Genomic DNA, 19,811 nt, shown 5'->3' with positions numbered 1-19,811 from the left:
TGGCAAAGAGAATGTAGGTAAAACCATCAGGGAATTCAGGAAGTGCTTTGGGCAACACATAGGTGACATTCGCAATGTGGGAAACACATGGGTGACATTTGCAATATGGGCAACACATGGGTGACATTCGCAATGTACTCGACACACCCATAGCCAGACATATGAATCAGGAACATCAGAGTGGCACTGAAGCTATACATTTCATGAGTATTGAAAAAAAAAATAAACCATCCAATACAGGAGGTATTCTTTACAAAAATGATTACAGAAGGAAACGAGATGGAAATTCTGACTCAATGCCTCTCATTCCAGTGGACTTGAAGGGAATCTGTCACCAGGTTTTTGCTACGTCATCTGAGACCAGCATAATGTAGGCAAAGATATTCTGAAACTAACCAAGTTTAACTTAGATTTCTAGGTGCAGCCATTCTGACTTTACCTCAGAATTGAGTTTAGCAGAGCTGGGGGCTGTCTCTGCCCTCACCAGGCTCTCAATAGAGATTGTGCATTGAATGTGAAGTGTCAATCACAGTAGGGGGTTGTGCAGGACTGCTCTGCAGAGGAGTGCACCAATGTTAATCCCAGAGCAATAAACCCTTTAGAATGAGTAAACAATGGCTCACACATAAGAGAAGCACAGATGTTTTTACTTTCCAACCCTCGCAGTATGCTGTCCTCAGCTTACATTGCAAAATCCTGGTGACCAATTCCCTTTAATGAGCAAATAAACTATAGTTATTTTTTATAGCCCTACTTGTTTTGGTCTTCCATATTTAGTCTCATCGGATTTATGGTGAGCCATGGCCTGTTCTAATCTTTGATTCTAACTCCTTTTTCTCCCAGAAGTTCTATATCTCATTGTGGTTTTTACTCATCTTGCAAGGAGTTGTGCTAGTTTAAAGCAAGAGCCTATGGTTATAGTGGACTTTATATGTCCCATTGATGCCCCTATACAGTGACGATACAAGCGATCACACCTAGATTCCAGGTTTCTAATGTGACCACATACATCATTAAAGAGGCGACACTTACAACATGAATGGATACCGGTCACTAGGGATCTGGCCTATTGCGGGCGGCTTGTTCTCAGGTTCTTATGTGCTCTACCACACCCCTGATATCACACATGTGCGTTTCATAGCCAGGAAATTACATCAGTAACAGGGGCGTGACCTATTTTGTGTGACTCATCCACAGATCCTTGTTCGCTCCTCTACCCTCACTATATTGTCTTACTTGGATGCATGGATGCACTTTATGTGGACCGGGAAAGGGCTGAATATACAATTTTCTCTATTGCTTCTTTGGGGGACACAGGAAACATGACTGGAGCCAAGCTAATCAGTTCTAGCTCAGAATCCGTAGGAGGCAGACACAGTTCCCTTTGTACTCATTTCTACCTTACATTTTGTTGTTTTCATTTAATTTCTCTTTTTTTTTTTTTTTTTTCTTTTAGGAGGGGGGGGGGCTTTTAGGCTTGGCATGTGATTGGGTAAACAGAGTGCGAGAGCCACTTTGTCACCCCCCTAAGCGACCTAGAGAACAGTGTGGTCTGATCCACAGCAGGACCTTTACCGCTTACACTTCAGTGTTTAGAGGCATCCAGGTGGTTGGTCCTTGCCATCCATCTCCAGTATCGTATCGCTCACCCACTAGAGTGAGATGGCACAGAAAGGGAAGACGGACCAGTACCAGCGACTCCCCCTCCTCATGGGGCTCTTGAAAACAGTCATCCAAGTCTGTGAAGGAGGTGGATTACATCTTAAGGAAAAGGTGCTTGCAATTTTCTTCCAGGCTACTTCTGGCAGTGGGGGCTTTTCACAGAATTCCAGCAGACTCTTTTTTTTGGCACATCCAACCCTTTCCAGTCCCCCCCTCGCAGGCCTGCTATCCTGGCAGATACATTTCAAAGTTTAGGCACCGGCTTCATTGAGGCCTATTTGTCCTGATATATTCTGCCCCTTGCAATGTCCTCTAATGACACATGTGGGCGGTCTTTGCACCTTTATTTTGGGCTAAAACTCCATTTTTGCAATTTGAGTTTTATTAAAAATTTTGCACGGTTTGCCTCCAATAGCCGCTGCATTACACTGTCTATTGCTGGCTGCAGAATGAATTGACTGGGTTGGCCACAACAGTTTTATGACATGTGTTGGGGACATGATTTTGTGGCACTCACTACTATATACAGTGGGGAAAATTTGTATTTCATACACTGCCAAGTTTGCAAGTTTTCCCCCCTACAAAGATTGGAGAGGTATTCTTTTGACGCTAACCAATCCGTTGGAGTCTTTGCGGCGTGTTAGTTCTATTATTACAGATTTTTCTAATATTTCCTATTATCAATCTAATCATTCCAAATCTAAAATGTTGCAGTATAATTTAGACCCACATTTACGTCATTTTTTGCAGTTAGAATTTCTGTTAGACTTGTCGTCCAATGAGCTTCTATATTTAGGTATAATTATCCCTTCTAATTTACAGCAAATAATTTCGGGTAATGTCAGGCGCGCCTTAGATGTAATTCAAGCCACTTTGAGTACCTTAAAAATCACTGAAACGTCCCGGGTAGGGAAAATAGTCTCTTATAAAGCTCTTATTCTACCAAAAATTTTGTATATAATGCGTTGTCTGCCCTTGACTATCCCTAAACAAATATTGATTAAAATACAAGCACAGATCTCATCTTTTGTTTGGCAGGGGAAGGTTCCCAGAATCTCTAAACTTACCTTATTTAAGCATAAGAAAAATGGAGGTATTGGCTTGCCTAATATCCAAGCCTATTATTTGACGAATTTGGTCAAGCAAACACAAAACACATTACTGGATCATTTCAACAATAGTTGGATGTACATTGAGAAAGGCCTGTGCCATAATCGTCATAAACGGGATGTGCTCTTGTCATATTTAATAAAAAGAAACAAACGTTTAGTGGATAATCCGACTACCAAGGCAGAAACAAGAGCGTGGAGATTACTGCAAGATATTTTATTACGCCAGGGCGAACCCCTCAGTGAGATTAGAGAGGTCTCGTTAGATTTATTAGAATTATTAATCCCACGTATTAAACTAGATGGTTGGGAAAAAGAAGGGAATTTTAAACATGTGTAATTTGTTAAGAAATAATTCTCTTTTAGGATTTGAGGCTCTTGCTGAGGTATACCATCTGCCTGATACAGAAAAGATTAATTGGGTTAGGATAAGTGAATTCTTGGCAGATACAACAACTTCTGCCTTCAAGATTCCAAGATTACTGAATGTTCTTTTGCACAATTCGACTAATGAGATCTTCTGGAAAACTAGTAACATTTACAGAATATTCAATGATGATCTCCAATTGACTAAATTACAGTATATGAAATCTTGGGAAAGAGATCTGGATTGCTCATTTTTGCTTAAACGATGGCAAACTTCCTTGAAACACACATATATGAATTGTGCTTGTGCTAATTTGCAGGAAACACACTATAAATTACTTAGTAGATGGTATTATACGCCTCAGAGATTGAATGTCATCTCATCCTCTAATTCAAGTCTTTGTTGGAGGGGTTGTGGCTGTACCGGCTCTTTTTTCCATATTTTTTGGAGTTGTCCTTTGTTGGGTACCCTGTGGAAAGACACAACATCTTATATATACGGTGACCTCAGTTAGAATTCATTTGACCTCTGAGCTAGTTCTCCCATCTATTGGTTTGAAGGAGTTGAAAAAGCGGTGTAAACAAATTACTTGCCATATTCTTTTGGTCATTAAATCTTTACTAGCGTCCAAATGGAAGGAAATAGATGTCCCCTCAATACAAGAAGTTATAGATAGGGTTTCCTTACACAACATATATGAGTACAACATAGCCCTGAAGGAAGGTAACTTTTCTAGATATGCTGAGAGGTGGTATCTGTGGTCTCTTAAATTTAACCCAACCCTTAAGATATACGACCTTTGATGTTATTCTCTTGTTTTTTGGGGGTTTTTTTGCTACATATATTAGTTGTTTGAATTTTCTTAGTGTTTGCAAAATTTGCAGTATGTTTCTTTTGCATAGTAATAGTTGCTAGGAATCCTGGAGTTGTATATTTTTATTTATTTATTTATTTATTTATTTAATGTTGCCTTTCAAATTATATCTAAAGCCTATTGTTTGTTTGTTTAAAAAAATGACAAATTGTAAAATAAGTAATTTCAATGCTTGCTACACCTAATTTTATGTTTCCCCTTTCCTTTTTCCCTGTTATAAATAAAGACAGTATACAAAGAATGGAGAGGTCTGTAATTTTTATCACAAGTATACTTCTACTGTGACAGACAGAATTATAAAAAATCCCATTGTATGATTTTTTTTTTTTAAATAATTAATTTGCATTTTATAGCATGAAATAATTATTTGCTCACCTACCAACCAGCAAGAATTCTGACTCTCACAGACCTTGTTATTTTTTTTTTCTTTAAAAAGCCCTCCTACTCTGCACGCATTTCCTGTATTAAAGGGGTGGGTCACTACACTGCAATAGTGGCCACATCTCTGTAAAACTGATAGGGAAGGCTTTTTCTAAATACCTTGTGTAAATTACCTGTATAAAAGACACCTGTCCACACACTCAATCACACACCAACCTTGCCACCATGGCCATCAAGGGCCTCTAAAACCAGAGTCACACTTGCAAGTGACTCGCGCAAGTCTTGCATCGGCATCACCTGGCACAGCCTGATGCTCTCCGGACAGGAGCATCTCGGCTGCATAGAAATACATGCAGCCCACCCACTCCTGCCAGGAGAGTGTGCGACCATGCCGGGTGATGTGATGCGAGTCCCTCGCAAGTGTGACTCCGGCCTAACAGAGATCCACCCGCGGCTATTAACCAGTTTAAACGCAGCTTGAAGTCCCCTAAGAGGACTATTAAATCCTGGAAAAAAATTTAAAAAAACACAAATTCAAATTAACCCTTTTTTGCCCCATTAAAAATAAAAAATATACATATATTTGGTATTACTGCGTTCAGAAATGCCCAACTTATCAAACTTTAACAAGGCAGGCAAGCAAGGTAACTACAGTAGCTAGCGAACTTCATCCTGCATAGATTAATGGGAGAAACATGTCTACATGAGAAAAGAGGAGCAGGCTTCAAACTGAATTTTAGTTTAATCATTAAGATATGTAAAATTAGTTTCCTTGTCAAATATATATTTATTTTTTCCTTTTTAGTTGCTACATTTTCTCGTGCCTCAGGAAAAATATGATATGAATGATGCTGTATTAGAGGTGGTGTCTGGAAGAACTACCGGAGGTAAGCCCCCTTATGTTCTGTTCACATTCATTGTTGCAAGTTACATGTCCATACTTGTAGAAACCTAAATCAGTCATTCTTCAAAAATGAGCAAAAAAAATCACAGTACATCTAGAAATATGTGCATCTTATTCTTCACTGTCTAAACATAGACAACGTGTCAGTTAATTTAACCCTTTTTTATAGTTTTGGGGGGGGGGGGTTCATTGAATTTGGCTTAAAACTATTTATAGCCAGAACAGTGAAGGTGGAGAAATTATAACCCGAAAAGAAGGAAACGTTCCCAGCGATTAAAGGAGTTGTCTAGGTCATTGATATCGATGGAGTTTCCTTAAGATAGAATAGGTCATCAATATCTGATTGATCCGGCTTCCTCACCGCTCAGCTGTTACTTGGTTCATTCACTTCAATGGGATCTGATCTGCAGTACCCAAGAACGGCCACTACACTATGTACAGAGCCGTGCTATTCCAGCTCATACACAGGAGCTGTGCATTCAGCAGCTATCTATTCATTCTGCTATCAGCTGATCATGGGGGTTACTGGACTCGCACCAATCTGATATTGATGACTTGTACTAAAGCTAGGCTATCAATATCACTAGTTTGTTCCAAAAATACCAGATCACGGTGATTTAATTTGTGTCTTGACTATAAAGGAGTTTAGAAATCATTACTTGCCAATCTTAAGGCCCATGGGTAGATTAAACTAAAATCGGCCAAACCCACCGATATTGGCAGGATCAGCAGACAGTCTGTTATGGGGCCTCGTGACTCTGCGACAAATAATGTTGGGCAAGAGCAAGATCCGGCCATTGGAATTTCACTGTTCATCCTTCTCTTCCTATGGAGAGGAACTGGTGTCAGAGGAGTCCAGCAGCTTCTCTCTCATAGAGAATGTGAGAGCGCTCGGCCAAGTGTTATGGGGGCTTTACACATTATTCCACTCTTAAAAGGGACTTGTCTTTTCAGGTGACATTTGCCAACAGTTTACTGCTGAAGTTTTTGACATGTACAGAAATTATGCTTCTTACAAGTCGTGGTCTTTTGAGATTCTGAATTACACAGCAAATGACTCTGGTAATGTATTTGTGCATTATTTTGTAGTTTTACTTCCTACCTAATCGTGGGAAAATACTGGAATCACTTCTCTTAGCAATGCTTCAATACTCTAGTCCTCTAATGGCTTGGCATCTGGCTGACAGGGATATGGCCGGATTCAAGACCACCTTCTCTTGACTCAGAATGTACTTTTTGGGCTTCTGTAAAATAGGAGTTGTCTATATCTGGATGTCTGAGTGTGTCCGTTTGTGTAGGAAGAGAAATCACTACCAGACCCCTCAAGAAAAACCTTATTTCCCTGACATCTGAAGATGGTCGGAGTTGTGAGTTTCCCAATATTAGATTAACAGCTCCTATGGAAAATGTAAGTGGAGGGGGGGGTTCCCACAAACAAAGTTGTATTTAAAGTTAATTTTTATCAATAGATTTTGGAATAATAATCAGATCCACAATTGGATGTGTTTAAAAAAAAAGCTATATATGTTCCTGTGCTGAGATAATCTTAATATATGTGTCCCTGGTGTGTACTGTGTAATGGCTGTGTCTGACCGTACAGGGACATGGTCTGATCATACACAGCTCCTGGGTTGGTGAGGAAGCAGAAGAGTATACAGATAGCACAGCACAGGATCACAGTTGATTCTTTTTGTGAGGTAAAACATTTCCTTGCCTGTTTTTAAAAAGATGTTTTACCTACAAAGAAAAAAATGATTTGCTATCCCATGCTGTAATACATGTATACTTTTTTTTTCTTCCTCCCCGGCCCAGGAGCTCTGGTATGATCAGACCATGTTCCTGTACAGTCAGACACGGCCATTACACAGTACACAGCAGGGACACATATATAAGATTATCTCAGCACAGAGACATTTTTTTTAAACATCCAATTATGGAACTTATTATTATTCCAAGATCTATTGATTTCTAATTCTCTTTGTTCATGGTAAAACCCCTATAACTTTACATGTATATCAGGCTAACCACAACCCTTTACGGTCAGTGGTTTATCTGCCTTATCAGAGCCATATGTCCTCCAGTATTAGCACTTACTGTATTTTTCGGACTATAAGACGCACCTGACCATAAGACGCACCCTGGTTTTAGAGCAGGAAAATAGGAAAATAAAATTTTAAGCAAAAAATGGAGTCATGACACACTGTTATGGGGCGAGGATCTGCTGCTGACACTGTTATGGGGCTAATATCCCCAAATTCTCGACTAAGATACCCCATCCTGGTAATGATCCTCATGCCTTGTATATACCCCCATCCTGCTCATATACCCCCATCCTGCTCATATACCCCCATCCTTGCTCATAATATACCCCCATCCTTGCTCATAATATACCCCCATCCTTGCTCATAATATACCCCCATCCTTGCTCATAATATACCCCCATCCTTGCTCATAATATACCCCCATTCTGCTCATAATATACCCCCATTCTGCTCATAATATACCCCCATTCTGCTCATAATATACCCCCATCCTGCTCATAATGTACCCCCATCCTGCTCATAATATAACCCCATCGTGCTATACACACGCATGCTGGTATAAGGCCCGCATCCTGTGGCACATTAAAAAAAAAAAACGTTCATACTCACCTTACCTCACCTCACTCCCTGCAGCATCGCTCCTCCTCCCGTCTGTGTCAGCGGCAGCGCCGCTGAGTGGAGCCGTCCCCAATCTCCTCCTGGCTGCCGACGGCCGCTGAGTGGAGCCGTCCCCGTTCCCCTGCAGCACCGCGATGTCCTCCTGGATACCGGCGGCTGCGTGTGGACACGTGCGCACAGCGATGACGTCATCGCTGTGCGCATCGCTAGTCTCCACTCAGCGGCAGCCAGGAGGACATCGCGGTGCTGCAGGGGAACGGTGACGGGTGAGTACACTGATTCACTGTACCCCGCGCTGATGATGATGCACAGGGGGCCGTGAATACAGCCGCACATGATCACTCCAGGCTGTAGTTGCCAGGGGTGATCATGTGGGCCGGCTGTTTATTCCTCGCCCATCATCCCGCCCACCTGTCAGCGCTGAGAGATGATGGGCGTGCATATTAAATGAGCGGGTCCACGTGGTCACGGCAGGCACTGCTGCAGCCTGCTCATGCCCCCGATGACCCGCTCCACTGCAGCACCCTCATTCCGTGTAGCCCTACATTCAGACCATAAGACGCACCCCCCACTTTCCCCCAACATTTGGTGGAAAAAAAGTGTGTCTTATGGTCCAAAAAATACGGTATCTGTATTTTCCAACTGATTGTCTTATCATGTAGCCGCTAATGACTGTAAATGATGGGTTGTGTTTTTTTAATAAAGCATACCATGCACATTGCAGGCGGGTTACACCATGCGGCTGCACGCATTATAGGTGAGCGTGTGTACAAGCGCTTAAAATATGAAGGTGGGATTCATCGGGTTCAGCGGATTCCTGAGGTGGGCTTGTCCTCGAGGATGCAGAGGATTCACACTGGGACCATGACTGTAATCGTTCTTCCACAGCCAGATGAGGTAATGTAAGTGGCAGAACTATTCTCTCTCTTTTATATGAAAATCCTAAAGTTTAAAGTAGTTTAATCCATTTTCCTTTACAGATAGATATTAAAATTGATCCCAAAGAATTGAGAATTGATACATTCAGAGCCAAAGGGGCTGGAGGACAACATGTCAATACCACGGACAGCGCAGTGAGGATCGTCCATATTCCTACAGGTGAACAAACCTTACTTATCGACAGGTTACCAATTTTCATCCATGAAATTCGGTGAACACCCTGCCCCCTTGAAATGCAGAAAATGTATTTATTTTTTGCATTTTTATTTTTCCCTCCTTTTTTTCTTTTTCTGTCGGCATGATCGTATGAGGGCTTAATTTTTGCAGACAGAGTTGTAGCTTTCATTGATTCCGTTCAAATGACATTATAATATACTGAAAACTGGTGATATTGGGAAAAAAACCTGCAGTTCCGCCATCGTATTTTGTTCTGATAATGTTCATTGTGTGGTAAAAAAAAACATTTCATAACTCCTTTCTTCAGGTCAGTACGATTATGATGACACCACACTCATATAGTTCTTTCATTATTATTTTAATGGCTTAAAAACCTGTGAACTTTGTTAAAAAATAAATAAATAAAATTGTTTTCTTTACAGGGTTATCCATATGAATTATAATTTTATATACACTTGAGAAATTTATGGAAGTTGCTGTAAAAAGAATACTTGTTTTTTTTATTTAAAGTATTTTGTTATGTTTAACTGGGTAAAAGTAGGGTGATACACATTTTTTTTTTTTAAATCAGATCTTTTTTTATTAAATCATTAGGGATCAATACAGAGAGTATTTCACTTTTCATATAACTGATAACAATAAACAGATAAACACATATGATTTATAAATCAGGTTCTTTCTCTGCATATATGTAAATATAATAATAGAGTTCTCAAATCATAATTATATTATATAACTTGAGCCTACAAACCTCGTGGCTCTACAAATAAACAAAACTTAAATTATGCAATAATGCCTCAGACTAACAGAAACACCTCCTCCATCAGCCGTGTCGCTGCACATCATATTGCTATACTCTCCCGCCCCTCCCTCTCCGTGCAGTCATCCATGAAACCGTTCCAGTCCTCTCTCACCTCTTCATTCAAAGTCCATTTCGCCACAGAAAAAACTAGTTTTAATTCCCTTCCTCACACATGCCATCACTGCAGGCACAACAGTAACCGGTCCAGCATTGCATCCCGAACCAGTGCACTAGAGGGTAGGCCCGGCAACTCCATCCATGGCCGCCAAATGTTGTAAAACTTTTTCAATGTTTTTCTTTTTAAATAAACTCCCCTTTCCAATCTTATGACGTTATTTAATTTGTTTTTGAGCTCTGGTAATGTTGGTGGTAGAGGGTCTAACCAGTGATATGCAAGTAGCTTTCTTGCTTGGTACAAGATACGTGCTATTCCCAGGGCTGTTGGAGAATCCGGATCCACTTCTCCTTCCCATAGGCTCAACAGGCACAGGCGGGGCGACGGTTGTATTGTGATATGATATATTTGACCTATAAGTCCCAGGGTTTGGTTCCAGAAATCACCAATGTGTCCACACTCCCACATAACATGCATCAAATGGGCATCATCCTGTCCACACCTAACACACTGTGTGTTTGGTCTGAGTCCCATCTTAAATAGTAGACTGGGAGTTTTATATACCCTGTGGATGAGATATATTTGAGACAGCTTTTGGCACTCCGATACCGCCAGTTTAGGAACTTGTTCCAATATATCAGACCACTGGCCTTCCGTCAGGGGACCGACGTCTCGTTCCCATTTGCTTTTAACAAGCAATGGATGTGTTTCCAGATGGGCAGGTAGTAATTTTTTATATAGTTCCGAAATAAGACCCTTAGAGGACTCAGATGTAAGCAGCCTATGTAATGTTTGATTATGTGTCACTGTGACCGGGTTTGTCCTCCCCTGTCTTTCCAGTGCGTGTCTCAGCTGCAAATACTGATAAAAGAAGACATGCGGAAGGTGAAACTCCGTTCTCAATTGTTCAAAGCTTTTAAGAGTATTATTTTGTAGTACTTGTGACACTAAATGGATCCCTTTATCCTCCCATCCTCTGAACCCTACTAATTTTTTAATTTCTGGCAAGTCGGGGTTCTGCCACAGTGGCCAGAGCTCTGTAGGTCCGCTTATCCCCAAAAGAGACTTACCCCTGTCCCACACCCGGAATATCATAGCCAGTGTGGGATATCGTGCCCCATTTATCTGTCTTTGTCCCACATCCAACCGGCAACCTGGGTACTTCCATACTGATCCCTCTCTCACTATATCACCACTGGTATCATACCCTCCTTCTTTGCCCCAACCCCTCAGATGTTGCATCTGGGAGGCTATATAGTATATATATGGGTTTGGTACCGCCAGTCCTCCCTCCTCCTTTCCCCGCTGTAGCACTTCCAGTCGAATCCTAGCTTGCTTTTTCTTCCAAATAAGTTCCCGGAATATTGTATTAATTTTTACAAAAAATTCCCTACATATCCACACTGGAGAATTATGTATAAGGTATAGTAATTGTGGCATCATTACCATTTTAATTAAATTGGATCTGCCGACATTTGATAGCGGCAAACGGCACCAGGTATGCACTTTTGCTCTGAATCGCTGTAACAGGGGTTCCAGATTTAGGGCCTGGAAATCCTTCGGGATTGGGCTGACAATTACTCCCAGATATTTAAACTCCCGGACCACAGGAACTGGAATCTGTAAGTCTGAAAAGTCCCCCGGAAGGGGGTCCAACGGCATTAAAGCCGACTTGGACCAGTTGATTAGTAGACCAGACCTCTGTCCAAATTCCCGAATGATATTCATTGCCGGCAAAATCGAGGAACGTACCCTGTCTAAATATAAGAGTAGATCGTCTGCGTATAATGATATCTTTTGTTCCACGGCTCCACACCGAAATCCCTCTACCTCCCTGGATTTCCGGATTGCCAACGGCTCCACTGCAGTTGCGAATAGCAAGGGTGAAAGCGGGCACCCCTGTCTAGTACCTCTTCCAAGAGGAAAAGACTCGGAGACCCTGCCATTAACCCTAACCTTTGCCACCGGTGAGTCATATAGCAGTTTTACCCAATTTATGAATCTATGTCCAAAGCCCATTTTCCGAAGTACAGCCCACATATATTCCCATTCAAGGCTATCGAACGCCTTAGCGGCGTCTAATGACAAAATTGCCCTTTCCCCCGGTACCTCAGAACTATGTTGAATTCCCAAATATAATTTCCTGAGATTCATAGATGTGGCTCTGCATGGAATGAAGCCCGTCTGATCACTCTGCACTATAGATGAGATGACTCGGGACATCCTATTGGCGAGCACCTTGGCCAGCAATTTAATGTCTGTTTGTAGGAGAGAGATTGGGCGATACGAATCCGGGATCTCTGGATCTTTTCCAGGTTTTAATATTAAGACTATTAAGGCTTCCCTCATAGAGGGCGGGAGGACCCTCTGCCTTTCAGCCTCTTCAAATACCTTAAGTAGTTTGGGTAGCAGTAAGGGTGCATATGCTTTATAAAACTCTCCAGGCAGGCCATCCGTTCCCGGAGCTTTTTCATTTTGTGTCTGGCCAAGCGCTTCCTCCAGTTCTTCCAATGAGATGTCCCGGTCCAGCAATTCCCTGTTTACATCACTCAGTGAAGGAAGAGAGAGAGCATCCAAATACTGCTCAATCTCTGTCTCCGTGAGGTCACAGTCTGATGTGTATAGCCGCATATAATACCTCTTTATTTCTCTTATTATATCCTCGCTTTCTGTTACAAAGTCACCCGATTCCGTCTTTAACCTATTTATATAAGAAGATCCTTCCTGTGCTCTAATGACTGTGGCCAGTAGGTGCCCCACGCCCTCCCCTGCCATAAAATAATTTTGTTTAAGGAAATAGCGTTTATTTTCTGCCACCGACATGAGATTTTCTTTGAGTGACATATGTGCCTTCTCTAGAGTGTTTTTAGTTTCTACTGTTGGGTTGAGCACCACCGCAGCCTCCGCATCAGATACCTCCTGAATCAGACTCTGGGTGTAACATTTGGTTTGATTTTTGCGTATGCATATTTCTCTAATATATATGCCCCTTACCACAGCTTTCATAGAGTCCCAAACTATGTGTGGCGGTGCAGAGCACTCATTAACATGGAAGTATTCTAGAATGTTATCATGTAAAGATCCCCCAATAAGCTGGATCCAGAAGGGATTAAGTTTCCAGATAGGCCTGGGCAGAGTGACGGGGTTTCCCCATGCAAGCGTAACATGTAATGGTGAGTGATCAGATACGCTTCTAGGTAGGTAGGCCACCTTTTGTGTATATGAGGCCATAAGTGCGTTTCCAATAGCCAGGTCTATCCGTGACATGGTGTGGTGGGAGCTAGAGTAACAGGAGAATTGTTTGGTTGTGGGGTGTTGGGCACGCCAAAGATCTACAAAACCCAGCTCCGTTAGCATTCTAGCAAATGAAGTCGGGGCGGCGTTCTCCGATATGTTTCCAGAGTGTAATTTATCTAGATAGGGATGTAAGTAATTATTAAAATCCCCTATCAAAAGCGTCGGCACAGATGGAAGGGAATCTAAAATAGACAATATCCTTTTTACCGGTTCGACTGAATATGGTGGAGGGATATATATCGCAACCAGAATAAATTGTATACCATACAGCGTGCAAAGCAAACATACAAATCTGCCCCCCGGGTCAATCACTGATTTGGTACATGAGAACGGGATGGATTTGTGCACCAACACACTCACACCCCGTGCATGGGTCGAGTATGTGGAATGATATTCATGCGCGATCCATCCCTTCCTCAGCCAATGAACATTATCCCTGACCATGTGGGTCTCGGAGAGACATAAAATAGCCGGTAAAAGTTTCTGTAGGTGAGTAAATATAGCACATCTTTTGTTCGCATCTCCGAGCCCTCTAACATTCCACGCTACAATATTTAAAGATGTCGCCATAAGCGTAGACTAAGATATGATCCGGACGGATACTTCATACCTGGAGGAGAGAGGCGTTCTCCACCGATTCTCAAAAACATTAGGTTGAGCGACACGACTGAGGCACACCACACTTCCCAAACAGATTGCATCATACAACAATAAACAAGAAAAACAAGGAGAGAGATAGGGCTCCGCACACCAGTGCGCAGTGCCCCTGCCCTCAAAATCAAGTGTATCTTACACATTTCTCCCAAATAGAGAGAATCAGGGCTAAAAACACGCACCAAGTCCATGCAGGGAGGGGGTCCACAACTCGCTAGTGCAGCGGGTGTCCACAATGAACCGGCCGTCTCCCAACCTGGATCCTAGATGAATTTAACTGTAATGAGCTCACCAGCATAGCGTCCCAAACAAAAACAACGCCTGGCGGCAGAAAGGGAAATCTCAGGTATTCTTCCTCCTCAGGGATCTCTCATTGATATCCAGCCAAGACAATGCCGCCCCAGCCGTATCAAAAAAATGAGTCTCTCCGTTCGCAGCAATCCGCAGCTTAGCAGGGTACATCATGGAGTATGGCACTTGCAGGTTGCGCAGTGGTTTTTTTATCTCAATAAATTGCACTCTTTTACGTTGCACTTCCATGGAGAAATCAGGAAATATTGATATCTTCCTCCCATCAATTGCAAGTTCTTTGATATCTCTGGCTCTGCGCAGGATAGTGTCCCTATCTTTATAGTGCAGTAGTTTAATCAGAATAGGACGTGGGGGTGCTCCCGGCTGTGGGGCACGCGCAGGGACCCTGTGCACCCTTTCAATGGTGAAGAAAGGGGACAGTATGTCTTTTCCCATGGTGTCTTTAAGCCATTTTTCAAAGAAATTCAGTGGGTCATTGCCCTCCATCCTCTCTGGGACCCCGACCAGTCGCAAATTACTTCTGCGGGAGCGATTTTCTAAATCATCCACCTTGTTTAGCAGTGTGGAGATATTTTGCGTGGCCTTTCCCAGCTCTCGTGACATTGGGGGCAATTTATCCTCTGTTGTACTCACTCTTTCCTCCAACTCCCCCATTCTGACAGTCACCCCTTGCAGCTCACGTTTAATACAGGCCATATCTGAGGTGACAGTTCCCATCTGGCTGCTTAGAGTGGCCAATGTGGTATTGCAAGAGTTAATTGCTGCCAGAATGTCTCTCAGTATGGCCTCAGTGAAAACAGGTGTTGTTTGCTCCACATCTCCCCCTCCTCCCTCTGCCAGCACAGGCCTGTGTGTCTGCATACCTTGTGCTGCTGAACATGCAGGGCCCAGGGTACTCACAGTCTCACTGTCGGGTATGTTTTCTCCCTGCTCCAGGGCCCGTTCAGCGCTGCCATCGGGTGCCTCGTTGCAGGTAGGCTCTGTGCCAGGGGCCACTCTGGCAAACCGCTCCAACCTGCTTGCTACTCCCACTGCTCCAGCTCGGGATGGTGTGGATGCCGGCGGCGCCATATTGGATTCTTCAGAGGCACGCTCCTGCGCGTCTCTGTTCCTTTTATTGCTACTGCGGGTCGGCATATCCTGGCTGTGCTCGCTTCCCTGGGTGTTATAAGTTGTGTTGCAGCCCTCCAGGGTCGGTAGTGCCTGTCAGCAAGGCCGGTGTGCAGGATAATTCAGGATCCAGGCAGGAGATCACCCACGCTGCTTCCTCTCTACATGAGGTCCAGGCCACACCCCCGATACACATTTTTATGGATTTATTTTTATTTTTTTTTTAGAATTTTTTTTTGTATTTTTAGTTATTTTTAAGTCCTTAACTTATCTTTTTATAGCTTGTACTATATATTGCAGTACCCAGTATTCCATTATATAGTACAAATCATGGTCTTCTATGAAACCAGGCCTGTGACTGGACTCCATAGGAAAACCAAGATGCTATAGCAACCCATCAACACCCCGTGATCGTAGGGATACTGATGGGCATCCGAATAGATGTGCCACTGTCATGGTGAGAATTAAATGCCCTTTGTCATTAATTGATGGCGCAATTTAAGGCATCCATAGAAACAAAAGGCACTGGCTTCGAATGCTGCTATTAGGCAGGTGCCGGCTGTATGACACACCACGACCCCCTCTATGATGGATATATACATCATGGGGCGTAAAGGGAGCACAATTATATTTGCTGTTAGTCCTAGTGTTATTTCCCAGGGCAATTGCATGCCAGCGCTGTGCGTGCAGGCGTCACTGCTGAGGCCAGTGTGAATGGCGGCAGCAGTCATGTGAATATACGGCATGTCATCACTCCAGGGCAATAATCCAGCTGGGACCACCTGAGCTATAGTGCTGGGGTTCTCGGGACATTTCTTGCAACTACTGCAATTTTTAAACTTTCGGACGGCCCCTTCAAGCCATTCACCACTACTGTACTTTGCATCCTAGGAATAACTGTGGAGTGTCAACAAGAGCGCTCTCAAATTCAGAACAAAGATCGCGCCATGAAGATGCTGAGAGCAAAACTGCATGAAAACAATGTAAAGGACGACGTGTCCCAGAGACAAAGTTCCAGGAAATTGCAGGTGCGGCACCAGAGGGAGACTTATTCAACAGCTGTGACTACTTCTTTAGATATTTTTCTTGACGTGACCTCACATGTGCTGGTGTATGGAGCAGTGCAAACACTAGCGGGGACAATTCTGTTTATTTACCAATTGCCACCTTTTGTGACCGATGGTATTATCATAGAACCTGGGGGTCTACTTAAGACCCTGTCTCCACCATGTTGCTACATCTATGAAGCATTGTCTGTGGCTGACCTTCATAGATCTTTATTTTGACAATGAACTAAAGAATTGCAGTGTATTATCCAAGCGATCACAGGTTCAAATAATTTAGAGGACCTAGATTTTGTATGCATGTAAAAAATAAATACAAAAAAAGTATCAGCATTTTCTTCTTAATTAAAAAAAAAAAGAAAAAAGCATGTAAAACAAATAGAATATAAATAAATACAATAAAATATTCCCAGAAACCACAATACAAATGAGAGCAAAACTTAACTTGTGACTAATGGTCATGTCACACACAACGACGACGTCGTCGCTGCTAAGTCACCATTTTCTGTGACGTAGCAGCGACCTTGCTAGCGATCTCGCTGTGTGTGACATCCAACAACGACCTGGCCCCTGCTGTGAGGTCGCCGGTCATTGCTGAATGTCCTGGACCATTTTTTGGACGTTGCTCTCCTGCTGTGAAGCACACATCGCTGTGTGTGACAGCGAGAGAGCGACGAACTGAATGTGCAGGGAGACTGCTTCTGGCAGCCTGCGGTAAGCTGTAACCAAGGTAAACATCAGGTAACCAAGCGAAGTGGTTTGCTTGGTTACCCGATATTTACCTTGGTTACTAGCGTCCGCCGCTCTCAGGCTGCCAGTGCCGGCTCCCTGCACGCGTAGCGAGAGTACACATCGGGTAAATAAGCAAAGGTTTGCTTATTAACCCGATGTGTACTCTGGCTACGAGTGCAGGGAGCCAGCTCTAAGCGGTGTGCACTGGTAACCAAGGTAAATAACGGGTAACCAGCGAAGTGCTTTGCTTGGTTACTCGATATTTACCTTAGCTACCAAGCGCAGCATCGCTTCCACGCGTCGCTGCTGGCTGGGGGCTGGTCGCTGGTGCGATCTGCCAGTTTGACAGCTCACCAACGACCATGTAACAACGCAGCAGCGATCCAGATAAGGTCAGATCGTCGTCGTGATCGCTGCTGCATCGCTACGTGTGACCCTAGCTTTAAACAACTAAGAAAATGTTTTACCTGAAGTGTGCTTAATAGCATCATGATCTTCCGTAGTGCCGCATTCTGTATTCTATACATACCTTAAATCTCCTCCAATGTGTGTGTTCACAATTCACATATGCTGAATTTGCTGTGTAAATAAGCTGGAGAAATTATCTGTACTGGCAGATTCGCATCCAGTCATGTGGATATCAAACCTTTCTGCCATTCCTAGCACTATTTACATGCCAGTCGTGGCACACCTTGGCAATGATAAAGTTTTGCAATAAATAATTTTTTCCCAGAACTGAAATGGATGATCTAGGCAATAAAAAAATCCCCACCACAAATCAATTTCCACATGGAAAATACCTGCATGAGAATTGTAGATTCTCATTCACTTTGCTGCAACTATAAAACGCTATTGATTTTCCACCCAGAAACCTGTGTGATAAAGCTTTGGCAATTTGGGTACATGTAGATAAGCCCCCTGGGTGTGTTCAAGAACTGAAGATTTTCTATGTGGATTGTGCACTGAAATTCTACAACAAATTACAGTGCAATAGAAGTGAATGGGATTTTACAAACCTCTCACACATAATTGTGAACCTCATATATTTCAGGTTTTCCATTAATTTTATCTACTAAAATGCAAAATCTCAATATATTTCAAACCTTGCAGAAGACCAAGTTGAGAATTTGCAGACAGCCATGACCATTTCTAATGTTACCACATTACACCCTATGCAGGTTGGAACAAGAGATCAGTCTGACCGGATTCGCACTTACAACTTTACTCAGGACAGACTAACAGACCACCGGATATCATATGAGATTCGCAACTTAAGGGTATACTATATCTTTTCTAATGCTCATGAATTTCTATGATTATGTTATGTATTATTTATCATTAGTGGTAACAGGTTTCGGCTTACTATAAACATGTAATATATTACGTATCAGCGACAACATGTGAACTAATCTGGTCCGGCATCCAGATCAGTCCACCTTGGCAGCCAAACCAGGGCAGTGTTCCCTTCTGTGCCCGACAACCTGTGCAATCCCCTGTCAGTTACTATGCCCCCAGGAAGTCATGATGTGTTGCTCTGAAGTCACTGGGGACCAGCAAAGCCACACAGGAAATCGGGCAGAGGATTGCCAGTGCGAAAGTGAACACTGCCCTTTTATGGCTGCCGTGGTTGACAGAACTTTGATGCGGGACAAGGGTAGGTGAAATCTTTTTGCTGTTGTCATTTAGGCCAGAAATAAAGCTAACAATATCCCGAGCAACATGTGGCCTCACATTGTTGTGTTAAATAATGGCCCCTGGGACACTTTGGAGAAATGGCCGTACCCCTTGATCCATTCTGCCCTGCAAGTGAAACTGGGCCTCACATACAAAGACTAAGGTATTGTTCCCCAACTCCAGTCATTAAGAGCCACCAACAGATCATGTTTTCAGGATTTCCTTAGCATTGAACAGGTGATGGTATTATCACTTGTGCAATACTAAGAAATACTGAAAACAGATATGTTGGCGGCAATAACGACTGGAGTTGGGGAACACTGCCCTAAGGCAAAAGTCTCCACAGAAACCATCCGAAGGGATTTGCATGACATTGGGCTACGAACCAGACATCTAGCTACAGGTGTTGTATTGGCCTCACACAACATTTCTAAAGGCTTTTGTGGTACACAGCAAGACACAATTTTATCTTTTTTAGCGGCAAGTCCTGCTTTTGTCTTGGACGCAGTGATAGCCGGAGATTGGTCTGGCGCCTGCATGTGCAACGCCGTGAAGATTCAAAAGCGAGGGCGAGTTAGACTAATCCCTAATCCTACTCCCAGAATTCTGATGTGGAGTAGACTAGTGCAGTACCTGGACCTCTCATGTTTTCATTCCAAGTTCACGAGCAGCTTGGCATTACACTGCTTTATATAATTCCAGGACTTCATCTTCATTTTGCAGTTTTAATGTTGAGTGTAGATGTTTATAGATCAGGGGTGGGGAACTTTTTTTCTGCCGTTTGGAAATTTCTACCAACCTTTGGGGGCCCCACAAAATAATCAATGTGAAAATGACCCTGCTATATTTGGTCAAACAATTGGTTAACTCACCCCTACTGTGGTGGCTGGAGCTGCTTCTCTTTGGTGCAGCCGTGATGTTTGGTGATACTAATCATGTTTCTTCTCAGAGCTGCTTTTTCAAGTTTGTCTCAGTCTG

At 42.9% G+C, this 19,811-nt stretch overlaps 1 protein-coding gene across 2 annotated transcripts in view; it reads left to right on the top strand.

Moving 5' to 3' along the window:
• Positions 1 to 19,811, top strand: part of MTRF1 (mitochondrial translation release factor 1) — a 34,106-nt gene that overhangs the window by 5,961 nt on the left and 8,334 nt on the right. For both annotated transcript variants that reach the window (XM_075336854.1, XM_075336855.1), the window contains exons 4-9: positions 5,199 to 5,280; positions 6,252 to 6,359; positions 8,682 to 8,854; positions 8,938 to 9,055; positions 16,255 to 16,391; positions 18,338 to 18,436. In XM_075336854.1, coding sequence (XP_075192969.1) covers positions 5,199 to 5,280; positions 6,252 to 6,359; positions 8,682 to 8,854; positions 8,938 to 9,055; positions 16,255 to 16,391; positions 18,338 to 18,436 — 717 coding nt within the window. The remainder of the gene's footprint in view (positions 1 to 5,198; positions 5,281 to 6,251; positions 6,360 to 8,681; positions 8,855 to 8,937; positions 9,056 to 16,254; positions 16,392 to 18,337; positions 18,437 to 19,811) is intronic.

Source organism: Anomaloglossus baeobatrachus, chromosome 2, assembly GCF_048569485.1.
Source record: "Anomaloglossus baeobatrachus isolate aAnoBae1 chromosome 2, aAnoBae1.hap1, whole genome shotgun sequence".
Lineage (NCBI taxonomy): Eukaryota > Metazoa > Chordata > Amphibia > Anura > Aromobatidae > Anomaloglossus > Anomaloglossus baeobatrachus.
The sequence above is the reverse complement of the archived record's forward strand: the minus strand, read 5'-3'. Positions and strand labels throughout refer to the sequence as shown.